Source organism: Aythya ferina (assembly GCF_964211825.1).
Source record: "Aythya ferina genome assembly, chromosome: 8".
Lineage (NCBI taxonomy): Eukaryota > Metazoa > Chordata > Aves > Anseriformes > Anatidae > Aythya > Aythya ferina.
In genome coordinates this window covers 2,571,704-2,597,653 of record NC_140304.1, presented here as the reverse complement: position 1 = coordinate 2,597,653, position 25,950 = coordinate 2,571,704, and the positions used below count along the sequence as shown (strand labels likewise).

At 39.4% G+C, this 25,950-nt stretch overlaps 1 protein-coding gene across 7 annotated transcripts in view; it reads left to right on the top strand.

Moving 5' to 3' along the window:
- BCAR3 (BCAR3 adaptor protein, NSP family member) overlaps nucleotides 1-25,950 on the top strand; it is a 97,681-nt gene that overhangs the window by 68,713 nt on the left and 3,018 nt on the right. For 6 of the 7 annotated variants that reach the window (XM_084528345.1, XM_084528347.1, XM_084528348.1 and 3 more), the window contains exons 4-8: nucleotides 18,377-18,505; nucleotides 19,549-19,991; nucleotides 21,071-21,171; nucleotides 22,252-22,889; nucleotides 24,724-24,839. In XM_084528345.1, coding sequence (XP_084384471.1) covers nucleotides 18,377-18,505; nucleotides 19,549-19,991; nucleotides 21,071-21,171; nucleotides 22,252-22,889; nucleotides 24,724-24,839 — 1,427 coding nt within the window. Of the gene's footprint in view, nucleotides 1-7,209; nucleotides 7,327-18,376; nucleotides 18,506-19,548; nucleotides 19,992-21,070; nucleotides 21,172-22,251; nucleotides 22,890-24,723; nucleotides 24,840-25,950 lie in introns of those variants that run through there. The other variant, XM_084528349.1, reaches the window with a different exon arrangement.

The window sequence follows — 25,950 nt, the reverse complement described above, 5'->3', positions numbered from 1 at the left end:
ATTCATGTTATGTCTTATTGCAACCTTATGGATGCATTTTATAGCAATGGGTGCTTACAACCCTTGTTAGATTGTGTGTGCGCACTGTGCAGTCAGGAGGTGCCTGCCATATGTCGTCACAAGTCCCACGCACTGTGCAAGCAGGAGGTGCTGTATGCCGTATGGTGACATGAGTCCAGCATGCTCTGGATTGGCTGCCTGCTGTGTCACATCCAATTTATGCTGTTGACCCTTGTACTGTACACCATGTCTACTCTCGTTTATAGTTGGCTTTCTGGGTGGATTGTTTACTTTTTACTTAGTGAAAAGAAATCTAATGTAGCATTGCATGTATTTCACTGGATATTGTTGGGCTGATTTAAATGCTTAGGTCATTTGTCAATGTAGCACCATCTAACAGTGGCAAGTCACCAATTCCATTCTGTAGTTTAGTCTAAAATTATTTCTCTGTAATATGAAATCACGAATCATATCTCTCTGTATGAATTATAAGTACACCCGTGAACATGAGTGTTGTTTGGACCAGATGATCTCGATGGTATTTTCCAACCTTTATAATTCTATGGAAATAACTTTTTTTTTTTTTTTTTTTTTTTTTTTTATTTATCTCTGCAGACTGTTCTGATAATTTCAGACTGCTTGTGAGATTTCAAGTATTTGTATTTTTACAGAGTTTGGTTGCATTACTTGAGCCACTTGCAACTTTGAAGCCAAATAAATCTTTGGTTGGTTTTGTGATGACAGAAAAAGAAGCCCAAAACCCAAAGAGAAATGATTCCTACGTTCTGTCTCATTTAATGTATAAGATTAAAGCAGCCTAAAAGGATTCCCCCAGAACAGGTTTTCACTATCCAAGGTGAATACTTCAAGCTCTTGCATATGCAATGTGCTGTGGATGGGGTTGGAGACAGTTTAGGTGTGTCAGGAGAACAGTCCCAATCTGCAGTGCTGAATAAGTGTAATTTAAACCAGATCATGAAACTCCCTAAATAACTCTACAGGCTTTGCAATAATACAGATGGGATCAGGAAAGACACCTTCATTTCTCTTCCTGTTGGACTATTAGGAACCTGATACCAAATGTGATCAAGTGTCCTTAAATTCGTGTCCTTAAATTCGTGTCCTTAAGTTCTGCGAGTTCAGAAAGTCTTTCTTAATAAACTTACCTATCAAAAGCACTGTAGCCAGACATCCTTAGAAACAATTGAAGGCATTATCAGATATTTTAAGATTCTTGACAAGAATCTTTGAAAAGGAAGAAAGGAATCTGATACGATAGTTGATCTCCTGATGTTGGAAAGTATTAGAAATAAATTAATAGATTGACTTAGCAGAAACATCACGTTTGATGTTTCTTAGGTTCATGAAACAATTTATTTCTCATGCAATCAACCCAAAGTACCAGCAAAAGGTTGCAGAACAGGAGAGTGGAAATGGCTGAACCATCCTTAGCTCCTCCGAGTCAATATTTACTGGATATAAATTAAGTGTAATTTGGAGCAGCCTGAAGGCTGTTCATAATCATGCTGGCTGAAAGAGCTCTGTGATAGCCAACAGTGCAAGAATTATTGTACCATTACCCAGAGGTTTCTTGCATACTACTTTCTTCCAGTAGTCCTAATTTTCCTAGTGATGTATCACAGTGTCATATCAAGGTTCCAGTTCTGACTCTGGTTCTTAAGAATGCATCATCTATTCATTGAACCATATGTGCAGACCTTGTGTAACCTTTATTAAAAAAAAAAATCCTATCAGTTTTGCTTAAAAAAATAGATTCGCTGTCTGAATAAAGCAGTCTTTCCTGCTGGTTATACTATTGATTTAAAAATAAACAAACAAAAACCAGCTGCTGTATAAAATTGTACAGTATTATTTTTAAGGGTTAGTTTCATTGTTTCTGGCATTCCCACACCATACGTAGGTTTTGATTCTTTAATTCGTAATTTATGCAGTACAGTTTGGGTTGAGCAGTGGATGTAAGACTTCTTACTGCTGCTTAGTAACAAGCCTTTCAAATGAAAAATAGGTATGCCCACATTGAGCACACATTAGGCCAAATTTACTTTCCAGATTGAGCTGTGCTAGTCTCATTGAAGCAAAGACATTGTGCCTACAATCAAGGTAGTCAGTTGAAGGTGCTCTTTCAGTCCCAATGCTTTCTGTACGGAAAATACTAGAGGGGGAATCCAGATCCTGTTGAAAAGGTTTTGGAAGATTCATATATAAAAAAATATAATAATCTTTGCCTTGGCCTTGCTTGTTCTTTGTTATGTGCTGTTTCAGGTGAAAGAACTATGTCAGGAATTATATCATTTGAGCTAGACCATTAAAAATATACCAGTGAGTTTCCCTAGGTAAATGAGTCACACAAGAAGTTGCAAAACTAGTAGGTCTTTCTGAAAGACATGAATGTACACGTAAAGTCATCAAGGCCTGGGGAAATGTGTGCATTAACTAATGAACCACAACAGTGGTTGGATTTGCAGTCTAGGGCTTGATAAAGTAGGAAAGCACAAGTATGTAAAGGATATTGCATCCTCTCTGTTGTCGTAAGTACAGAATCATGCTGTTGTGGGGATTTGGGGTTGGTTTTTTTTGTTTGTTTGTTTGTTTTTCCTTTCAGTAGATCACTTCATGATGAACTGTATTAAAACTGTTGTGTCAGTCTTCAACTCTTTGGAAATCTGTTTTTTTAATTCTTACGATGACTGAGAACTTTAGTCTGAATTCCAGTGTAGGTTTATTCATTGCTAAGTCATAATAAATCCCCCCCTGCAAGCACCTCTCTTTTTCAGACTTTTTTCTGATTCTTTTTGGAGCAAAGGTAACCCACCTTATTTTTCATTGCTAAACCATTTAGCTTCTGTTGCCAAAATAACTTACTCATCCTAATAGCTCTTTTCATCACCCGGTATGGTTTTGAGTTACTCGTATTGCGCACTGATTCCTAATACTTTCTTGTCATCATTACATAGCAGAAATGCTATATTGTAATAATTCAAGGATGCATCCTTGAATTTCATTTCCCTTTTTGTGTGTGTGTTTTGTTTTGTTTTGTTTTCCTCCTCTATAAACTGGATTAGGATGTTACTATAAGAATTTATTTGTGAAGATTCTTCAGAAAAACCATCTTTGATATGTCCTCCCATAGTACCAAAAATGTCCAGACACAGTCACAGTCAAGGCTTTTGTCTTTGGAATTCTGCAGGGTATCTTTCGATCTTCTCAGACTACTTCTCTGTCAGACTACTTTGAGGTGTTTCTACTCCCCAGCAGTAAGTAGGACTCTGTATTCAAAGCCATTATTGCCAGCTTTTCTGAGCTGATCTTTTATCCTTTTTCTTGTCAAGGTAATAATTTTTGAGTCCATTTTCTTCTGTTCTAGAGAGTTTTCCTTTCCTCAGAAGAGTCACAGGCATAACATCTCCTGCACTGAGCCATGTAGTGTGACTAATTTTATGAACACTCTTGTTTTATTGCTTAATTTGGTGCTAGTTACCTGCAAACATTTGGTGGTCAAACAGGGTAAGAGAACTTTACGCATCATGCTTCCTTTTTCTTGGTTTCAAGACTGAGGTTACGTTTTCTATTTGAATGGGCTCTCCATTCCCCTTGCTTTGAAAGGCAGTGCACATTTTAAGTCTTTGCTCAGTGCTGCTGCTTGGTTTATGTGACAAGTCCCATTGCTTGATGCGGGCACTAAGGACGTTTCACATTGTTCAATCAATGTGGGAAGGAGGTACTCTATTTTTAGGTGGGAAGTACTGCTTTGTGAGGTAGTATCTGAGGACATCCATAAACATTTAATATATATGCCCTCCTAATTATGGGTTATATTTGTTGCTGATTAAAAAGACAAGTAGCTCTTCCTTTTAACCACTTGTCGTGGTTCCGCTTGAGTGGGCAGCCGAGCTCCACCACAGCCGCTCTCTCACTCTCCCAGCTCAAAGAGGAATGGGGAGAAAATATGATAAAAAGGGCTCAAAGGTTGAGATAAGGACAAGAAGATCGTGCAGTAATTATTGTAACGGGCAAAACAGACTCGGCATAGGGAGATAGTAAGATTTATTGCTTATTACTAACAAGCTGGAGAAGTGAGAAACAAAGGAAAGAAACCAAAAGCACCTTCCCCCCCATCCATACTCTTCCACCTCCTCCCCCCGAGCGGCGCAGGGGAACGGGGGAATGGGGGTTATGGTCAGTCTACAGCACTTCTTCTCTGCCGCTCCTTCTCGGTCACTCTCGTCCCCTGTGCTGTGGGGTCCCTCCCACGGGATGCAGTCCTTGATGAACTGATCCAGCGTGGGCTTCCCACAGGCAGCAGCTCTTCCAGAACTGCTCCAGATATGGGTCCATACCATGGAGTCCATCCCTCAGGAGCGAACTGCTCCAACCTGGGTCCCCCACGCGCAGCAGCTCGTGCCAGGTCACCTGCTCCTGCGTGGGCTCCTCTCCACGGGCTACAGGTCCGGCCTGGAATCTGCTCCGGCAGGGGTCTTCCACAGGTGGCAGCCTCCGTCGGTGCAGGTCCACCTGCTCCACCGTGGTCTCCTCCACGGGCTGCAGCGTGGAACCCTGCTCCACCGTGGTACTCCATGGGCTGCAGGGGAACATCCTGCTTCACCATGGGCCTCACCACAGGCCGCAGGGGACTTCTGCTCCGGCGCCTGGAGCACCTCTCCCCCTCCTTCTGCACCGACCTTGGCGCCTGCAAGGCTGTTCCTCACTCCTCTCACTCTCCCGGCTGCTGTGTGGTGCAGAGTTTTTTTTCCCTGTCTTAAACATGCTCTCACAGAGGCGCAAAACAACATTGCTTATTGGCTTGCCTCTGGTCAGCAGTGGGGCCCTTACCAAACATGCGGCAGCTTCTAGATCCTTCTCACAGAAACCACCCCTATGGCCCCCTGCTACCAAAGCCTTGCCACGTAAACCCACTACACCACTCCTTGGCATTTATTCTTTCCTAAACTGAGGTCTGAAACATCTATGACTTCGGATTTTTTGCTACCATCCAGTTTATAAATGACTGATACTTTCAAAGTTTCTCTTTAAGTGTTACAGGCCTTCTTGCAGCCCTTAATCCAGTGCATTTTGTTTCCTTCACATCTCCTAATCAGGCTGCTTTGGAGGTGAGGTGCTGGCTCTAAGTGCTATTATAACTAGGCAAGTTATTTCCTTTTTTTTGCCTTAGTTCCTGAGAGGTCATTGAGGTGTGGAGGGCACATACTTTGCTGATCAGTGGTTTACTAGTCAGTAACCTGTCCACTGACAACCTGGGCATTCATTAACTCTCTTCTTGTTGTGGGGAGTTCTTGTTCTCAGAGCTTTTCATGCCTTCTCCTCCTGTTTTCTGTTGGTAGAAACTACCTCCAAACCAAGAAAACTCACTTTTGATTGCACACTTCATGGCAAAAGTGAAATTTTGAAATTAAAATACAAGCTGCTTAGACTGCAGAAAGTAGATAGCCTCATCTATTTCCTAAATGAAGCACATCAGAGTAGGTGTGCTTAATACCATTGTTAAAGCAGAAGAGGTAGAATGAGTGCAGAGTTGTGAGAACCAATGCTGCATTGATTTAACTTAATTTCTTGGCACCTGCACACTGCAGTTCTAAGACAAATTTTAATGAATCGCTAGTTAATCTTGAATGAAATAAAACTTCCTAAAATTACTGAAATTTAAAAATGCAGTGTGTTATCATTTGAACAGTTATTTTTGGTTTGCTGGTCCCTTTTTTCTAGTGGTATCTTCTGTCAATGAATTCCACAAGCTTTTCATACTTTTGGGTGAAATTCACTTCTACTAGAATCTACAAAACAGAGTCAGCATCTTTTTTTGAGGGTGTGTACGATAAATGCAGTTTTTATTCTTGTTCTCTTCTAGTGGCAATGGAAAAAAACAGAATATGATACTTTATTAACCACGTGAAATATTCTAAACAAGTTGCCTTTGGTCAACAGGCGATACGTTAAATGGAGAAATGGATTAAAAAACATTTTGCAGCTATAGAAGAACTACACAAATTATGCTTGAACTAAACTATGTAGTCTCTGCAACTTGGTAGGAGTAAGAAAACTGAGACACAGCTGAACAGTTGAGGTTTCACCTGGATGAAAAGAATGCTGCTTAAGTAGGCAGTGCAGAAATGTGCCCATCCCATTCCATAGACAATCTGTGATCAAGTTGTATCCTTGGAGAAGGATAGTGTGATGCATAAATTCTGGAATGTCACTGGAATGCAGAATGTAAGAGAGGAAGATTAGAAGCATGGAACAGAAGAAACTGTTGTGCAGTTTTTAGTTCTCTTCCACAGCACAAAGAGATTGAAAATTACAGATGAAATATATGAATAGTATCAATCTTGCAGGTGATCTCCATGTGTGAGCATGGTATCCAAGAGAATAAAATCACAGGTGCAAATATAACTTGTTTTTATTTTGTTTTGGTGTTCATTTTTACTTTGTCAAAGCAGATTGTCTTTAATCTTTTCTTTCTCTAGTAAATTGCACAATCCCATGGAACTGTCATCAAGCTAAAGCTGTCAGGTGTTAGCTGTAACTACTAATGGTACCTTGGTTACTCCACTAATACTGACCATGTTGGCAGCCTTGGTTTCTTGCTATTTTTTTTTATTTTTTTTTTTACATGGACTGGTTGCCAGAAACTGTCTAATTAAAAATAAACAGATTTATCATTTTCCTTGGTTACTGAAACTCTAAGGATGTAAATCTTATTCGAGTATCATGAACAACAGTTGTCAAACACTAATCAACTGCTTTTCCTCTTCGGTTATCTCTTATGTGTTTGGAGGTGTTATTGATGATGCAGATAAAAATATTGCATGACTGGGCTGGAGCAACTGATTAAGCTTTTACCAGCACAGGGAGACAATCAGGTTCTGTATCTCATCGAGAAGTTTGCCTTGAGCTGGTGTCTTAAATGCAGCTCTGAGCCAGGGGATACCAAGATAGAGGAGCTAGGATTTCACTGGGTGAGTGGAACAGATCACATGAGGATTCTGGCACACTCTGTATGGCATGCTGAAAGCAAGAATGACAGTGGTGACTGAATTGATAGTATCAACTTCAGCTGTGGAAAGCGTCCCAGACTGATACGTGAGCAGGGGGTGTAGCAACACTGGCAGGCAGCGGTCATACTAAAGAGCTTGCTAAACCTCTGAAAACTACTCAGAGTGACCATTCATCTTCAGTCTTGAGGACACACGAGCAGAAGAACTGAAAATGCCAAAGGATTATAATGTTTTTCAAATGCTGATTGCAGCACTTTGCTGCTTTTATCATCGTAAATCTATTATCAGAGTCAAGGTAGGTGCCCTGTTTCAATAACAGTAAATAAACAGTACACTCGTCTGTAATGCTCTTAGTTTCTGTTCAGAAGTGTTTATATGATGGATGGATGCAGTGCGTTTCTGTTCTAAAGAACACAATGCACCATTATCTCAGAGAGAAGCTTAAACAGCTTTCAGTTTTATGAGCCTGAATCCGACTGTCTTCATGTTGAAACTGCAAGTTTGAAAATGCCCTGGCTTTGGACTTGTTGAAAATAATTTTAGCAAAGTTTCAAGCTTTCAGAATGGGAATCAGATCACTTGGTTCCCTGTCTTTTTTTACCTGCTTATTGAAAATATAGGCAACTTTGCTCAGAAGCTCATTTATAAAAACCCTTCAGACAATTTTGGACTTGACCTTGTATTTCAGAACTTCTAAAATTAAAGTGAACAAAATGCACACTATATGCAAGGAACAAGTCTTTTTAAACATTTAGATCTATGTTTTCAGAAGGGGGTAATTGTACTGTAATCAGGTAGATTTACTTTTAGGTGACTTAGTTTTTGGGTTTTGTTTTTTTGTTTTTTTTTTTTTTTAGGCGATAACTTTTGAGGATCTGTAAGCTACACCTAAACTTCTAAATCTTTTTATTTAAGGTTTATGCTTGAATGGTTCTTTGAATTATGGTCAGCTCTTTAAGTCACTGTCTAATATGTATGTTTTTTTCTGGCACGCCTACAATGAGGAAGGATGTTAAGGTTGCTGTCTTGTAGCCTATAGTCTTTCAACTTTTGATGGAGGCATTTACAGATTGGGAACAACCATTCCTTACCTCTCTGATGCCCAGCGATTCAGCCTTCTAACTGTCCCTTTCTGAAAGTGGGAAGTGGGGATCAGTCTTCTGGGCATACTGAAAAAGTGACTTTGATCAGACTGTCTTCTCTTTGACTGTGACAAATACCAGAAGTTTCCATGAGAACGGAGAGCTGAAGATGCTGTCCTGTTATTGTAATTTTCATTTTCTTTAGAATTTCAAACACAAGGCTTAAAATTGTATTGTTCTAAAACTTCAAAAATGAGATTGGGTTTTATTGTTGGCTGTCAGAACAGTTATAAAACTGTTGTTCTTGACCATGCATGCCCTTTGTTCAACTTGGCATGAATTCCTAATACCTAAAATAACGGTGGTGTTGTCATAGCAACTTTCCATTTGGTCCAATATATATGGTCTCTAAAGAAACTGAAACATTAATAGTGTTCGCAATATGGATGGTAAAAAATAAAACCTTTTATGCAGAAAAAAAATACAGCTGGACTCTTTCAAAAATAAGGTTCTATTTAAAGAGATTTGCAGCATTTAAAATAGATTTGAATGCATGTGTTCCAGAATGCAGATTTAGCATTAGATGAATCCGATGAACTTGTATTTTAAGAAGTCCTTTGGTAGGAAACTGGGGTGCATTTGTTTAAGAGAAAATGGTTGTAGGTATAGAAACAGCTGGTGGTAAAGTCAAGTAAGGCTCTCACCTTGAGGCCAAATGATGTATATTCCATTAAGTGCCACAGTGCCTTGGACTGTATGAACAACTTGGCGTAAGTTGTCTTAATTTGTGGAAACCTACCACTTCAAGCAAAATCAGTTTGTGTAATTAGGTGAGATTAATTCTTTGTTTTCATAGGGAGTATTCATGTAATTAAATGTCAAATTGATCCATAAATAAGCATGTTAAAGTCAGCAGCTATATCTGAGAGATTTTTTTTTTTACGGCATCAAGATAAATTCATTATAACTGCATTAGCTGATTTAATTGAAAGTGATATGTGGCCATGCTCAAGGGTTCTTTGTGCTCCTTCACAGCACAGGAAAAAGTTCAGCACTTCAGGACTTGCATTTCACTGTACTTCTAGCATGTGAAATTAAGATCTCAAGAAGTTTGGTTTAGTTCCCCGTACATTAATAGAAAATACAATAATCAGTGCAGAAGATCTCAGCTTGGATCAACATTCTTCACTCATGACGTGTCGGTACCTTTTACAATCCCATTTGTTTGTAATAGCTGTTTACAGTTAAGGTCAGCTTCTGTATTTCAGGAAAATAATGAGTTTTTAAGGCTTAAGGTTTCTATTTGGGGTGTAGAGGTGGAACTATGGAGAGAGAATGATAAATTGCGACTATGCACCACTTTGGAGCCAAAATATTGCCTTTTTTGAGAGTTAAGAATAAATCAGTAATAAACAGTGTTTTAAAAATGAAGCAAGTGGTGTAAATAATGGTATGTTTGCTACAATAAATTTTAGTTAGTTAGTTACTATTTTTGTTGTTGCTGTTCTAGTTAGTTTGGCCATCATGATCGGAAAGAAAGACCTTGATGTCTTTAAGGCCAGGTTGGAATGGGCCCTGGTCAACTTAATGGGTAGCATCCCTGCCCAGGGCAGGGGTTGGAACTGGCTGGTTTTTAAGGTCCTTTCCAACCCAAGCCATGCCATGATTCTGTGATGTTCAAATACTTTAATTCTTAATTCTCTGCTGTGATTCACCCTCAGCTGAAGCTGTGCAAAAAGGGAAAGCCACTCAAATTATTGGGACTGCCAAGTTTTAAAACTTCAAGCGTGCTGATCTGTCTCACTGCTGGGCAATGTACTAATGCTATGAATGTGGCATGGGTAAGAAGCCTTTTATAAGCAACTACTTATTACAAGTGCCATCTCCTATCCTGGATGAATTGCAAACTCTTTTTATAGATAGTAGATCTTAATTAATATTTCTTCAGTATGTGATGATCTAAATCTGTTTCACTGGCATCCTTGGGCTTTGTGTATCCAGTTTCAGCTTGCATGTGGAGGCAGTTGGGCTTGATAACATGAGTTAACGAGTCATCACCACCCAGCATTATGGGTCTGCCTTTTGATGTTAAATTTGTGGATGTTGTAGAGGGCCAATGTTGTAGTGATGTTGTGATGTTGTAGGGATGTTGTAGTGGTTTTTTTTTTATATCTTCCTCAGTAACCTCAAAAGTTCTCAGCTTGTATCTAAACAACCACGCAGAAATGTTGTGGTTTCAAAGCTGCCATTCTCCTATATTAATTCAGGGCTCTGGTTAGTTCTAGACTTCTCTTGTATGTCTTAGAACAAATAATACATAAACTTTTGCTGTGCTTATGTCTCAACCAGTTAAGACACTAGAATATAAAAATTAAATCCTGCAGAAACTGACAGTCACGTATGCAAGGAGACCTTCATTGTCTGTTTTGCACCTCCCATTACTTAACATAGCACTTGTTATAGTCCTGCATGAACTTTCTGCAGTCTGGAAGGTTAGAGAAAACTGCCCCTGTGAAGAACATTGCCACAGTTGTCATTCAAAATGTCCAAGTTAATCGGAAAATGTTTTCCTGCATTGAAAAACTACCTTCTTTCTGTTAGTACTTTCTCAAAAAATATTTTTGAAATAACTTTATCTTTGTATTCTCGTCCCTTTGTAAGCTCTTGTACAAAATAATAAGTCACTGGCCAGGAAAAGATAAAGACCAACACGACTGTTTTTAAGCAAAGATTGAGAGTGGTTCTGCATGGGTATTCTAAATGTCAAGTTCAACTCTGCTGTTTCTTGTGGCTGGTTAGTAGAGTTTTAAATGAAATAAGATACATTGTACTTTTAAATAAAATCAAACATCTTATAAATGTATATAACTGCATATTTTAAAATGCTTGTAATGCCAGATATACAGTCTGATCAAGATCACAAGAGTCCAGGGTTAGAGACTTCAGGAATTTCTGCAGTGATGTATGTTTTAATTCAGAATTGGAACTTGAACGTCTTCATTTTCTGTATGATCATGATGATTAAGGTTTGCTCTCTAGTGGTTTGGAAATAGAAGAATTTCTTTAAAATTTCCCTTCTTTGAAAGTGAATTTTTAGTTTTATTTTTTTAGATATTACAAGAGGAAGTTGTAGATCACACTTCATGGTGCTCTTAAGCAAAAGTAGCAGGCCTCCAGTGTTGGAGAAAAGATGTGTTTGGGAGAAACCTATCATAGATCTGTTTTGAGAAAGATCTAGTATATTTATTAAAAGTTTAGTGAAGGTGCTGGCTTGACTTACTTCCTCAATCAGGTCACGCTGTCATTTCCACAGAGCTGTTCTCACTTATCCCTCATTTTTCTTTTTTCTCTCTGCTCCTGCTTTTCTTGTTTGTTTTCAAAACTTCAAGGCAACTGAAAATCATGTGCTTCCAAGGCTGCCTGTTGGGCTACTTTAAACACCAGCTGGCAGAGCTGTGCAAAGCACCAGGAAATAATTGAGTTTGGATGAAAATGCAGCCACCGTTGGTAAGGTATCTGTAACAGTCCTTGGCTGTGCTTTGACTAAATAATGCTTTGCCAGGAGGATACAAGGAGAGGTTATGTGAAATACCTTGTTATCAGAAATGAAATACATGATGCAGATGGCAGATTTTAAACCACTTTCAAATTGTCTAGGTAGTAAAGTTCTTCCTTCCATAATTAAAACTGTTTAAAAATAAATGAAAACAACTCTTAATCACGTCAGAAATCAAGACGTTTTCTTTCTGTCTAGGCCATCCCCTACTTACATTACGTTTGTTTGTCATTTGGTTTTAATCGAGGTAATCCATGAAAGCTGAATGCATAAAATACAACTTCAGGGATATATGTAGAAAGCCATGTGATTTCTCCTCTCAGCTGCTTCAGTAGTCCCCTGGTACATTACATGTATTTCATTGGCGTTGATGCAGATAGGAACTGGAGAAAGAATCCAGTGCCACTAGGGAACAGAAATAACTGTGGGACTTTTGTTTACCTCCAAACTCATACAGTAGACTGTTCAGCACAAGTAAAAAATATTCTAATCTAGAGAGGTAGATTCAGCTAGGATGATTGACACAAGCTTGATATATCACGTTTCCCTTGGCAACTACCCTACTCAAATGGAAATAACATTTTGGATGCATGAACAACAGGTTATTATAGGTTTCCTTACACGGGTTCACAAGTGTCATGGGTACAGCATATTGTGGTAGGTCAAGTCCTCTCTAAATTTACATGCAACGAGATTGTATTTTTATGTTTGACTTCTTTAAACTGTATTTTACAGTTTTCAGTCCTCTGGGCTAATACTTGCCTGAAAAAATGTAAAACCTTATGAAACACCAAGATGACATTGTTTAACTAAAAGCAGGCTGTGCTTTTACAGATGCAATGGCTGTGAAGTAGAAGTACTTTGTGTAATATAATCAACTTCTGTGGCATTTATTAAAACCACTAAAATAATTGTATTGATTGGACTTTTTTTCCATCTCCAAACTCTTAGCTCTCTGGGTTTTTTCCATCAGCTATGTAAGTGGGATTGAGGGCTTTTGCACTAAGGTTGATAATACTGCATTGAGAGATATTTACTGTTTTTCTTACAGAGATCTGTTTTTAAAAACAAAACAAAACAAAAAAACAGCATGGTGGGAATGTTTTAAACTGGCACCAGGACTGAAATGATTGCAACTAAAATGTGAACAAGAAGTTCTGGAAAGCACCTCTTACAGGGAGCTCTTTGAAGGTCAATGAAAGCATCTGTATATAAAAAGAGACTTGCTGATTTAATTTGCGTAAATGTTCCAAAGACTTCTGACAGGGTTGTTACTATTTGGAAGTCTTGACATACTTAGACAGGTAACTTCCCTATTTTGCCTTAGCTGTGTTTTGTTGCAGAATATACTTAAGTCTTTAATTTTTTGCCCTAGATTCTTTTTTCTCGTTAATTGCTTTTTACCATCCACTTCACTCTCAGGCTTCAAATGCAAATTCGGTTTTCTTTCTGTCATTGGGAAGGAGCCAACAAAGTGTCTTAGAGAAAGACATCAACTGAGGACATAATACTAAATGGTTTATTGCTATGAAGTTAGTGAAAATGTACATCATGCCATTATTGTCCATTAACATTCAGGTTTTGTGACCTATTGAGAAATGGGGCTGCAGTATCTGCATCACGTTGCACAGAATAAATCACCTTTTCTTTTAAAATGCAGGTCTATTGAAATAGCTAACTATGCTGTTCTAAGCTGACTCTCTTCCTTGCTTACAGATTAACATGATTGTGTAGGCTATTTCTGAGCTGATTTTGAGCATGATGTGAAGTTGAGTGTGTGCAGACATTCTTGCAGGATGGGCGGCCTTGGATATATAGCCCTTAGAATAGAAAGGCATAGGCTGGTATGATTACAGACAATTTATCATTCACACTTTTCTTTTAACATACTTAGCTTATATGAGAAATGAGTCTCTCAAACAAAGACACTGCCCAGGAAGACATGATATCACTGAACTTGCCTACCTGTTATGCAGCTTGCCCCCTGCATATTTTGGGATGTGTGCTAGCTGCAGGAGCTCTCCACTACGTTCAGAGCTGCATAAGGGTTTACTTCAGTGTATTTGCTTCATCTCAGGAGATGTCTGACCTCTGGCAACAGAGTATGCTCAGAGCGATAAACGATGGTGATTTTTAACGAGTAACTGTGAATGTTAACAATTTAGTTGGTTTGGATTCCTTACATGCTTTTCATGTTGTGTTGCTAGATGTAATTCAAGTGTAATATGTTTCATTACATTCACTGGAGTAGTGAAATAACCCATTCAACCACCAGAAATTCTAGGTTTCTATGCTGGTTTTGAAATTCAGATGTAACTTGGATCTGCCTGTTTTTTGTTGTTGTTTGTTTGTTTTTAAGATAATTTATATCAGTACAATCAGTTGATATGCAAAAACCTACTGCTTTTCCTTGTTATAAATGAAGTCTCAACTCAATCTGAATTTAATAATATTTATAAAAGAAATATTTATAAAAGGTATAAAAGGCAAGTAAACAGCACTGGGTGTGCGGGGAGTCTACGCTCCACCAACATGCACATAGGAACATTAAACAGTCTAAATATACAGAACATTGCTTTACATACTAAACCCGAGTATGCCTATACATATGTACAATCAGAAAAGGTAACAAACAATCCTTTAAGTTCCACGACTTAAGAGTCTCAATTTTCCATTCCTTTTCTTAATTACAAACATGTCTCCATTTTCCATTCCTTTTGAGCAATACGTCTCGCTTTAAGTTGTCAAGCAACTCGGTCTCTGGGCCTTATGTATCCTGTTCTTCCCGAATCGAAGAAAAGCATATCCATCTCCTTTTCAAGGCCAATAAAAAGGGCCTGGGTCAAAAGGCACGTTCAGGTCACCAGGGGGCAGAACAGCAAAGGCCTGCGATGGCAGTACCGGCGGGGGGGGCCGATGGCGTAGCAGTCGGATCAGTGAACGAGCCCGCAGCTCCCTCACTGCCTGGCAAACCACACGTGTCTGACTGTGGCCCCACAGGGCTCTTTAAGGCCTCAGAGACTGCTCGCCAGGTGCCGAGCAATCCCACTGCAACCTTGTCGCTTTTAGTTGCAGAGTCCCACACCTTGACCTCAGTTTGGTCCCATATTTCAGGCTCATAAACTGTCCGATTGTTAATAAGGAGAATAAGCCGTAAGGTTACCAGGACAGTCTTTGTTCCTAAGGACGTATGATTCCCCATACTGCGCAGCTGCTTACCAGCGAGGGGCAGCTGTGTGCGCGGCTCCGCTTCTCTCAGCTCGAGCTTCTCTCCAGCTCCGGTGCGCCCATTTCCAGCGCCTTGCTGTACGAGCTGCTTTGGGCGGTTTGCTGAGTCTGGCCGAACCTGTCTTCATGAGGCAATCAGTGTGCCTGTTCCCGTCCCGGTCTCCGTTCTGCTAGCCTGTTCCTTTTCGTTCCTTCTTTCTGCTTATTGATGACATAACTTCATCACATCGTGTTGCCTTTTTTTTTTTTTTTTTTAATCTTGAGGACAGGCTCCCCTCTTATACCCTTCTCCCCACAGCAGTCCTTTTCAAAACAACTTTTCATTGGTCAAACAACTTTGAATGTAACAGCAACAGCAAACATCCAGAAGCTTCCATGCCTTAATGGGTGGAGAACAAGCAACCCGAGAGGGCACGGAGTGTCCTGAATCACCCTTCTTTGTTCCCTCTAAACGCTTTTACATTCCTGATGGCCTCATCGTTAAGAGTCTGATGTTATCATCAACCACGGGGCTTGCCGACCCCCATGGCCACACTCCCACATCTCCCCCTTCTTTATTAATATCAACCATCTCCTCGACACGAATTACCACTCCATATATAACATTCTCTTGGGTAGTTCTCCTAAGCAAACACAGTTACTGCATTTGTATGCTGTAGCGTGTTCCACTTACAATAGCTTTGTCTACCAGTGAGATGCTTTGGGAATTATGCAAACAATTTGCTAAACCAGTTTTGTTTTAGTATCTCTATTCAGTTATTCAGTCAAAAATATCTTTTAAATACTATTTTTGTAATAAGTATAGTTCATCTGTAAGTAGTAGTTCCTTTGAGAAAGTCAGCAAAATACATGGCTATGAATGTAAAAGATATGTATAACATTACAACTGAATCCTATTGTTTAAATTGGAGAGGGGACTTTGGAAAGTTTTTTACCTGCTTCCACAGAAATGGGGTGGCTCAGGTGCTCTTGAAAATTCTACTCTTAAGTTTGCATGCTGTACCTTTACCCCCTCAGCTTGTGTAAATGCTTTCCGTAACTCCGTATGATGTGGCAGTGAAATGGCTAACTGTTAATTCTGGAATCAATGCCAGCCAGCTGGGTAGCCAGCCATTTAAGTTGGGAAATCAAAGGTGGCAGGCATGTGCCACTGGTTCTTTTTTTAGCTACGTTAGCTTGACAGCTCACAGAAGTTTGAAGTGGAGGTGGGGATTATTGACTTTACTTGACTATGTTTTAATACTTTGTTAGGTTTTTAGATCTGAATCCTCACCACAGTGTCTTGCATGACTCATTCTACAGCCAGTACCTTTATCTCTTGATGTTGGCCATGTGTTTTTGTTTTGTTTTGTTTTTGAAAAATTGCTTGCAGTGAAGGTCATGTGGTGTGGTTTGTTCCAGCACAGACTTTTCTTCTTTGAAAGGGTTGGGAGGAATTGGTGAAAGGCCTTGACTGTACCAGAGCACAAAGGATTTGTTCCTTGTTAAAAACTTGCATGGATAAATACCACCCTGTTAGAGTTCACAGAAGCAAAGTTAGTGAAAAGTGATCCTGCACCAGGTTGTTTTTGTCTTTTTTCTTTGTAAGATACTACACTCATTTGAGCTTATCTTAAAAAAATAATAATAATAGTAATTAAAAAAAAAAAAATCACCATCATTTTCTCTGAGAAAATCAGAGAGAAATAGAGTGAACTAGAATTTATCTCAGAATTTCTCAGGGCTCTCAGCATGTTTAAATAGCCTTGGCAGCAGGATGCCTCTTCTGGCATGATTCCTCCAAAAATCTGCTGTCTAGTAAACCGTTGTAATTCAGTCTACTTAAAATTGCAGGGAGGATTGTTGAAAGTGGTGCTAACTGTATGCCACCTGCTCCCACAGCTGGTGGTAGGAATATTCAACACCAACAGGAAAACACTATAGAGAGCAGTGTTCATGGGAAAAATGGGATTGGTAGGTGAGCAATGGCTTTCTCATTTCCTTTTTAAGAAACATTGCATGTTTACATCAGTGTGTCAGGGAAGGGAATCTAAGCTGTAGCTCGTATCCACAGCCAAGATAAAAAGTGTGATGCCATGGGGAAACTGCTGCATTTTAATCTACCTTCCCACTGGATGCCTATGCCACTCTCTCTTTTTTAATTATCTTATTATTATTTATTTCCTTTAATGGGGAGCATACTCTGATTCTTTGCTCAGCATAGCAGCATGTTGCCAGCCACTAGCATGTTTCTGCTGAGTACCTTAGACTTTTGAAGCTCTCAGTGTGCCCTGGCAGCCCAGAGGGTGAATTGCATTTGGGGTGCATTAAGCACAGCATAGCCAGTCGGTCAAAAGAGGCGATTCTCCCACTGTATTTAGCACTGGAGTGGTCTCACTTTGAATATTGTGTGCAGTTCTGCACACAGTACCATCAGGGTGGTCGAACACTGGAACAGGTTTCTTAGGTGGTGGATTCCCCACGCCTGTCAGGGTTCAAGAAGCATTTGGACAACGCCCTCAGTAGCATGCTTTAACTTTTGGTTAGCCCTGAAGTGCTCAGGTAGCTGGACTTGATGATCTTTGCAGGTCCTTTCCATCTGAACTACTCTAAGTCTCTTCAGTAACATTGAGGTGGGAGTCCCTGACCATTGACAGGATGTAAGGAAGTCCAAAGAACTTTTTCTCCACTAAGTGCTTATGAAAGAATACTTGACAAATCTCTAGAGAAAATACGCACATGACCTTACTAGCAGTAGCACTTCATCCATGGGAAGGACCAGTGAGCCCTGATGGGAGCGTTCCAGCATGGAAACTGTACTCCAAGAGATGAAGATGGAAATTTTCTAGAAAATCTTACAGTAGTTTTATAGTAGTGAGAGAGAGATCTCCATGTAGATCTTGTGCTTTTGGGGCTAGGGGACAACAAGAGCTTTTTTCCCATAAGAAGGGAAACATCTTGGGCATGCAGATTTAGTGACCCTTAGAAGTAAGCCCATTAAGGGTGAAAATTTACATTGGTAGAGTCAAGTTATTTTTAGTACAACAGAAATATTGAACATGGAATGTTTTTAATTGGATGGGCCAAAAGGATATAAAAATGAAAAAAAAAAAAAAAAAGAATCAGGATTTAAAATGGAAATTTGAAAAGGAGAAAGGATATTGAAGTAGGGAATTGGGGTCCAACTCCACTTTTTGAGTGAAGTACAGTTAAAATTCTTATTGGGAAGAGAAAGTAAGAAAAATGATTTGCAGGTGTGTCATTATTAGCTTGGTATAGATAAAGATCACTGCTGCATTTTGTGCAGTGTATAACAATCATGTTATCTCAATGCTGGATTTTGCAAAATACAGCCTAGATATTGAAGCCAGGCCAGCCTGCTAAAAGCAGCCACCTGCATTCCAGTGGGTTAGTGCAGATCATGTGATGGAAGTTATAACCTAGGTAAAATGTTAATGACTAAACTTGGCACAGCTGAAGCTTTTAATCTTTTATTGCAGTTTTCTAAGGAGCGGCAAGTTATGGACAACAGCCCGGAAAAACTGAAGAAGGAGTTAGAGGAAGAACTGCAGTTAAGTAGCGAAGACTTGCGTAGCCATGCCTGGTACCATGGACGTATTCCTCGGCAGGTATGTGATTCTGTGATTCTCATCTTTGTGTTGCCAAGAGTGCTCTGAGCTTTTAAAGAATTTTGCACTAAGGTACTACACACATCTGTGATACCTCCATTAATTTAGTAGAAATGTAATGCCTTCTTAGTGTGAAAGCTGCATTTATCACCACTTGGTGTAAAATGAGGTTGATGAAGGATTCAGGGCAGACACTGGTGGAATATATGTTTCAGGATTTTCCTGCACTGAATAAAGACAGAAATGGAATTTATATCAGAATGCTATCCCCAAATATAGTTCAGACACACTGGTATCATTGTACTGAACCAAATGCTGTTGTTGGTTTTCTTTATTGTGTATCAGATTTTGGGGAGGGAAAAATATAAATCTATTCGGTAACTTCATTTTGATCGATTGTAGCTAGTAGTATGTGAAAGCTGTCGTTGTATTGGAGCTTGGCTTGCAAGGGCACCTGGAGCTCCACCTGCAGGCTTCTCTCCTACCCAGCTCTCACCAGAGCTTCAAGCTGCCTGCTGCCCTCGGTGTACATAACAAGAGCGGGCACAGCAGTCACATTTTCAACTTACTGTTAGATGCACAGTTTATCAAATGCAAAGGACTAACTTAAAACAGATTTTTCTGACTCTTCCTGGTTTTATGCAGCATTCATGAAGAATAAAAAACAAAAGCTTGTTGTTTAAGATAACAATGAAGGGACAGTTCCTGGGGTCCTGTAGTAATGACTTCTAAACTCTTGTGTGACTATATATTCAGATTCTTTAAACTCTATTAGCAAATGAGAAGAAATTTATACATGCAAAAGTGGGTCATGCTTCTGGCTGCTGGGCATTTTCCACTGAGTCCTTCCAGATACTGTGGGATGAGCTTGTAATTTTAGAATCAGAGATGTTCTTCTACCATGCTTTATGAGTTGCTTAATATTTTCTAGCTTTGTCCTGCCAGAGTAGCTAAATTAAGTCCTATGTGTATGAATATTTTGTTGTTTGGTGATCGACTTCCTGATTCTTAAATCATTTATTCTGTGTTCTTTTTTCTTAAAGGTGGCAGAAGGCCTAGTTCAGAGGGATGGAGATTTTCTCATTAGAGATTCTCTTTCCAGTCCTGGGAACTTTGTTCTTACCTGTCAGTGGAAAAATACCTCTCAGCATTTTAAAATCAACAGAACAGTTCAAAGGTTCAATGAAGCCTACTGCCGTGTTCAGTATCAGTTTGAACTTGAAAGTTTTGACAGTATCCCTGGCTTAGTTAGATTCTATGTTGGGAATCGCACACCAATATCAAAGCAGAGTGGAGCAATTATTTTTCAGCCTATCAACAGGACTGTACCTCTCAGGTGTCTAGAAGAAAAGTATGGCGTAACTCCAGTCCGTCAAAAAGAGGAAGGTATAACTGAAGGAAAAACAGAAACTGCAAAAAGACTGAGCCTTGGTAAATCCAGCATGCAGTCGCAGGAGCAGAGCATACCCAGAGGAAATCTTATGAGGTACTTTAATTTTTCTGTCCTTACAGGGTGAAAAGAGGTGACTCCATCAGCTCCAGTGTAGGTGATGTTAAGTTTCATTCTGACTGTAGATGGAAGGACTAGGCGTCAGGGTTTGCTGATGTTTAGCGAAAGATACTGTAGAGCCTTTATTTGAAACTTCCTGAAATTGTTAAGATGTTCTCTACATGGTGGTTATTGTGCTAGATCTTTAGAAAATATAAAATACATTGTGGAGGTAAAATAAATGGAGATGGATGAAGCTATGACTTAAGTGGCAAGGCTGCGCTCTGCAGTCCTTATGTGAATGAGAACATGCCCCAGTTTTACAGGGTAGCTCTTACGCTGCTATTTGCATTGGAATAATGACAAAACAGTGCTTCCTGAAGGCCATTTGAATATGTGATTAGCCTAGCAAATTAAGAAATTCTAGTGGCATGGAAAATAAGTGCATAATTGCATTCTGAAAATATCTATGGAAAAACAAGATGCTCATGTGCAGTTCCAAAGGGTTGGCTTTGTCTCTGGTTCTCTATTTGTAGATTGATGCTTTTTGGAGAGAGGGAAGGAATAATTCAGTTGGAGTTCAGGGGGAGAGTGAATGTGGACTCTGGAAGCACAACAGGAGTGCAACATGTTCTTCGGTTGCTTAGCAAATATAGACTAGTATGAACTGAAGGGTTAAAATAAAATTGTGCTCTTGCTGCTTCAGAGAAGTCTTTTTATTTATTTTAGTCTTTTTACTAATTATTTCCGTATTTTCCTGCTGCAAAAAAAAATACCAAGTATGGGATAATGGCTACTAATTTCAGTGTCCAGATTGAATGTTCCATTAAAAAGTCTCAGCATTCAAAGAAACACCCTCATAAATGCTGAAGTTCACACAGTATATGGCCCATTTCATTGCTACCATACCAGCATGAAGTACTGATCTTACAAGTTGCCCAAGTAGAAAGCTGATGATCTCAGCCATGATTAGGATATGTTCTGTCAGTTAGATTGGTATATTAAGATTGTTGGATATATTGATATATTCATGTTGTGTGTATTGATGTTTGTGTTTGCATTTTTGTCTACCCTAGAAACAAAGAAAAAAGTGGTAGCCAGCCAGCTAGCTTGGATCATGTTCTGGAGAAAAGATTCCCTTTAAAGACTCACCAGTCGGAGAGCTACCTGCTGATTGGTATGTTTTGTAATTACACATTTTACACACACAAGCGGTGAGCTCCCAGGTGATCTGTTACACTTCAGACCAGAGTGAGACTGTAGAGTGTTCTAAGTACTGTATATACAGTTAGTACTTATTGGCCTATATAAGCTGAATTAATACACTGATTGCTCTTTCAGTACAGGAACAGGTTCTTTATTTCCAGTGTGCCAGCTAGTTCATTACTTCAGCGTGCAATTCAGCAGGCTTCCACACACAAAAAAATGACAGCTACACTTGGCATTGATATTTGTTTCAACAGTATTTCGTGTCCTTGCTTGTGCTTCATAAGAATTGTCTCACGTCTTTCTAACGGTCTGTTAAGTAGCATTCACTTCCATGGAAATCCGTGTTTCCTTGAGAGCAGTTCCTTGGGAACAAGCAGTAAAGCCACTTAGCTGTAGATACCAGCAAATGCAGTGAGAACTGAGATTGGGAATTAGGGTTCAGGTTTGTATTGGATGTTGAGGTTTACGTATGCAATGAATACAGTATGAGGCATAAATATTTAACACAGAAGTATATGAATCTATTTCTTCAGATCTTCAAATCAGCTACTGTTTAGCAAAGAGATGAGCATCCCTGAAATTCATTCCTTCCATACCTTACTACGTGCTCAGGCTTGACTTTGGGAAACTTTCCTTTCATCTTAAACTTACCATTCTCAGAAATGATTCATCTCTTATGTGGTATGGCTGGAAGTTTCTGTTTTTATAGCATAGATCAAGTTACATAGAAACCTCTTATTCTAAGCCATGGAGGCTATCCAGCTCTGACATTATAGCCCATGTATGCAGCAGGGACTAGAGTTATTGTCAGCATTACCACAGAATAACATTATAGTGCAGCTGTTCTGTGTATGTGGGATTTCGGGAGGATCAGCAACTGAATGGAATTTGCTGGCTAGCTCTTTCCTCAAAATACAATTTCACATACATTTAATCAGTGAATAATTTACATGAGCGGACAATTTCCTCAGGAATTGTATATGTTTTGGCCTTCTAAGTCACTGTACCATAAAAATAGTAACTTTTTTCTTTTTGTTTTCTTCTGCAGGTTCAAGACATCCTTCTCAATTACCTGAAGCAGATGCAGACTCCTGTCCAAGCTCTCCTGCATTTAGAACAGGCAGTGAACCTTCTCTAAGCCCAACATGTGTTCAGAAAGTCACCTCTGAGACGCAGGTAGGGGAAGCTCTTAGAGGATCAGACAGTCAGCTCTGTCCAAAGCCTCCACCGAAACCCAGCAAAGCATCCCTGCTAAAGGCCCCAGATTCTCCTGTGGCTTCCCACAGTTCAGATGGACACTATTGTGAACTAAGTCCTGCCAGAGATCCTCCAGCAACAAAACATTTGTGTCAGAAAAACAGCTATGTGGAGCATCTGACACGAAAGGAGAAGGGAACACACTCATTCAGGAACTCTGAAACAAGCTATTTGATCCTGGATGATGACCCTACAATGAACTCTGCAGATTGTTCAGAAGATTCAACTGAGATGGCTGAAGACAACAGCATGTTTTCTGCACCTCTTTTTGAGACAGTGTCTAGTTTTAAACCAAATGATTTTGAATCCAAACTACTTCCTCCTGAAAACAAGCCATTGGAAACATCAATGTTAAGAAGAGTGAAGGAGCTTTTCACCAAGAACAATCCAAAGGTTATTGCACAGCATATTCTTAGGATGGACTGCAAGGTAAAAAAGAAAAAAAAAAAGTAATTTTAGAAAGATTTTTTTCATTATATTTTATATTGTATGAGCTTAGACTTTCCAAACGTTGATTTGAAAAGATTAATGTGTAGATTTGCAGCTAGTGTAATAAATTTGTTGACTTGCTTACAGGACTTTTTAGGGTGGGATTTGTTTTTCCATTTGAAGAACAAGGCCAAAAAGTCCTTTGGATTATAGGTGCCTTCCAGCAGCTTTGACTTTAGACTCAAATTCTCAGTGCTCCATACATCTCGTTAATCTCCTGTCAATTGCTGTGTATCTGATTCTCATTTAGCGTTGGCTGCTGCTACATGAGGCTTCAGACACATGGTGACTCAGAAAAACTTGTTGAAGGGGCATGTTAGCTTAGAGCAGGACAGCAGCTCTCCAGGATGCTCATGTACGAAGGGGGAGCCTATGGGTTTGCAGCCTTCCTCCAGTAACCATCTCCTTATTTTAAAATGTGTAAACTGGAATGAGGCCAAGGAAACTAGCCTGCTGGTAGTGTGGGAGCCTGTACAATTAGTTAAGAGGCACTGGAGTGTCTTAAAGATCCAGATTTTTGTATTTTAGAGCAGGAACAGTAACTAGCTGGGACAGGTAGAGAGAAGTCTGTATTTTGTCGTCTTCTTGTGGAGCTGAGAGCCAGTGACTTATTCACTGGTGACTTGTTGCATACTATTGCACTGATAAGAGCAGTATGATACAATGAGATTGGCATGCGAACTGGGCCAAAATGAATGCTTTGTACTGAGATCTGTGATAAGGCTGAAATTTGTAGTCCTCTTTGTGGTACCAGGAGCTCAGTTTTCCCCTTCAATAATAGCATTTATATATATATATATATATATATATATATATTATATATATATATAATATGTATATAGAAAATTTCATTTGTGAAAGAAGCACCCATTCATTTAGTGATGCAGTGAATGTCTGCCACCTGGATGCCTGAGGAGGGATCTTTGTGAAGTAGTTGCAATCAGGGTGTATCCAAGGGCTTTGTATCACACTCCTGCTTCTCTAGGAGAGAAACAGGTTTCTCGACAGTGCTAGATTTTGCACCAGCAAGGCTTGTTGTGACACAGATTGCTTTCATCTTTTCATAACCAAGAAAGCCTGATGATGGATGTATCAGAAATAACAGGCAGATAGGTTTGTAAATGTGTCGATGTACAGCCATCAGATTATCCAGCAGATAATCTCTCATTATATTAATTTAGTTTTGCCTGTAATTATCATATCTAATTGTTACTGATATAACCAGTAACTAATGCTGTCTGTTTAGAAAGCAAGGACAAATTGGTGAGGGTGGCAGCTTTCCATACTGACTTCATTAGGCACTCAATGTTGTGTCCTCCCAAAAGTCCTTTTACTGATTAATCCTTATGAGAACCCTCTAGTTCTCAACAATTCTCTGCAATGTTGTATTTTTAGAAATGAAGAGAGCAAAGCACACTGTGTAATGTGCATGTACTTTAAGGCCAAAAAGCAGTACCATGTTGATTAAGCATCAGGACAAGAGAGCACCACATTTCCTGGAGCTTGCATACGAAACTTTTACTGGGTGTGAAAGACATAAATTACAGCATTTAGGTCACATGTTTTTAGTTTTGTGATGAAAAAAGGCCTTCTTATATGATGCACCGACTGTCCGTAAGTTAATTAAGTTGTTCTTAGATGACTATTCTAACGTTGTACACTCAGCTGTGTGTGTCTTGCTCTGGACTGCCTCTATGTGGGCAGGTTTGTGGTAGTTCTGTTGTTATTTTAAAAAAAGTTTCAAAACTAAAACACAATTTTTTGCACTTGTCAGGTGGCAAGGATATTGGGAGTTTCTGAAGAAATAAGGAGGCTTATGGGAGTAAACTCTGGTCTTGAACTGATTACCCTGCCTTACGGACACCAACTGCGTCTGGACCTAATTGAAAGGTAAATGTTCCTGTTACACAGGGCAGATGGCCAGAAGGTGAAGGCATTGCTGCTTTGCACTCAACATCTCCTCAAAGAATGCACTCTTGCAAGGTTTTCTGAATTCATGTGTACAGAAGATAATTTAGTGAGATACTTTATCACTTCTTTGGCAAAAATAAATTCCTTGAGATCATAGGGCAACTCCATCCTGGTAATATAGGGAAAGGCAAATGGTATGGAAAGCAGGGTCCTAGATCTGCTGAACATCTTCAGCTCTCGTTTAAGCACTTGGATTTTAGGTAAAGTTCAGAGGACCTATGTTCTATCTGAGCATGTGTTTGTGGTATAGAATGACGATAATAACCTTCTGCAACTGGGGAAAAGGGCAGAAGAACTGCCCTTAAAGTAAAACACAAAAACAAACAAACAAAAAAAGCCACTAGAGATCGGCAGTTTTCTGTAAAGCCTCTGCACAAGTTAATGCATAATAATTAGCATCTTCTATCCTGATCTAGTTTCTCTGATTCAGATTTCAGTAGTTCAACTGCTGAAATTTAGGGGGAAGATCCCAAGATTTGTGTGGAGGACAACAGGAACTGGGTGGAGCTGTTTTCTACAGGGTTCAGTCATTCATTGCATGACTGAACTGAAAAAGCAGAACTTTGTGTTCAAAACATGAGGGATAGCCAGCCAGCTAGCATGCTATAAAGTGTGCTTGACATACTCAAGTGTGGAGTGAAATGAAAAGTAACTCATTTGGCTAGTTCAGGCAGTCAGCCATGCTCTGTGCTTACTATTGAGTGGACTTCACAACTACTGTCCTACAACACTGGCAGGCCATTAACCAGGTTTTACCTTCCTTGAACAGAGTACCACAAGAGATCTGGCTGCACAATAGTAATTAGTATCTTAGGAGAATGTATTAGAACATAATTTTGGAAAAAAATATGTTCTGTGTAATGGCACTGCTGCTCTTGATACAAAGATGTTTTTAAGAAGCGCAAATAAGTATGTTTGCTAGGCACAAAATGTTGAAATAAACCTTTGAATTGATCTTCTCTGAATTAATGTACAGCATAATGTATTATTATTTTACTAATTAATAACCAGCAGTACAAATTGTTTCACT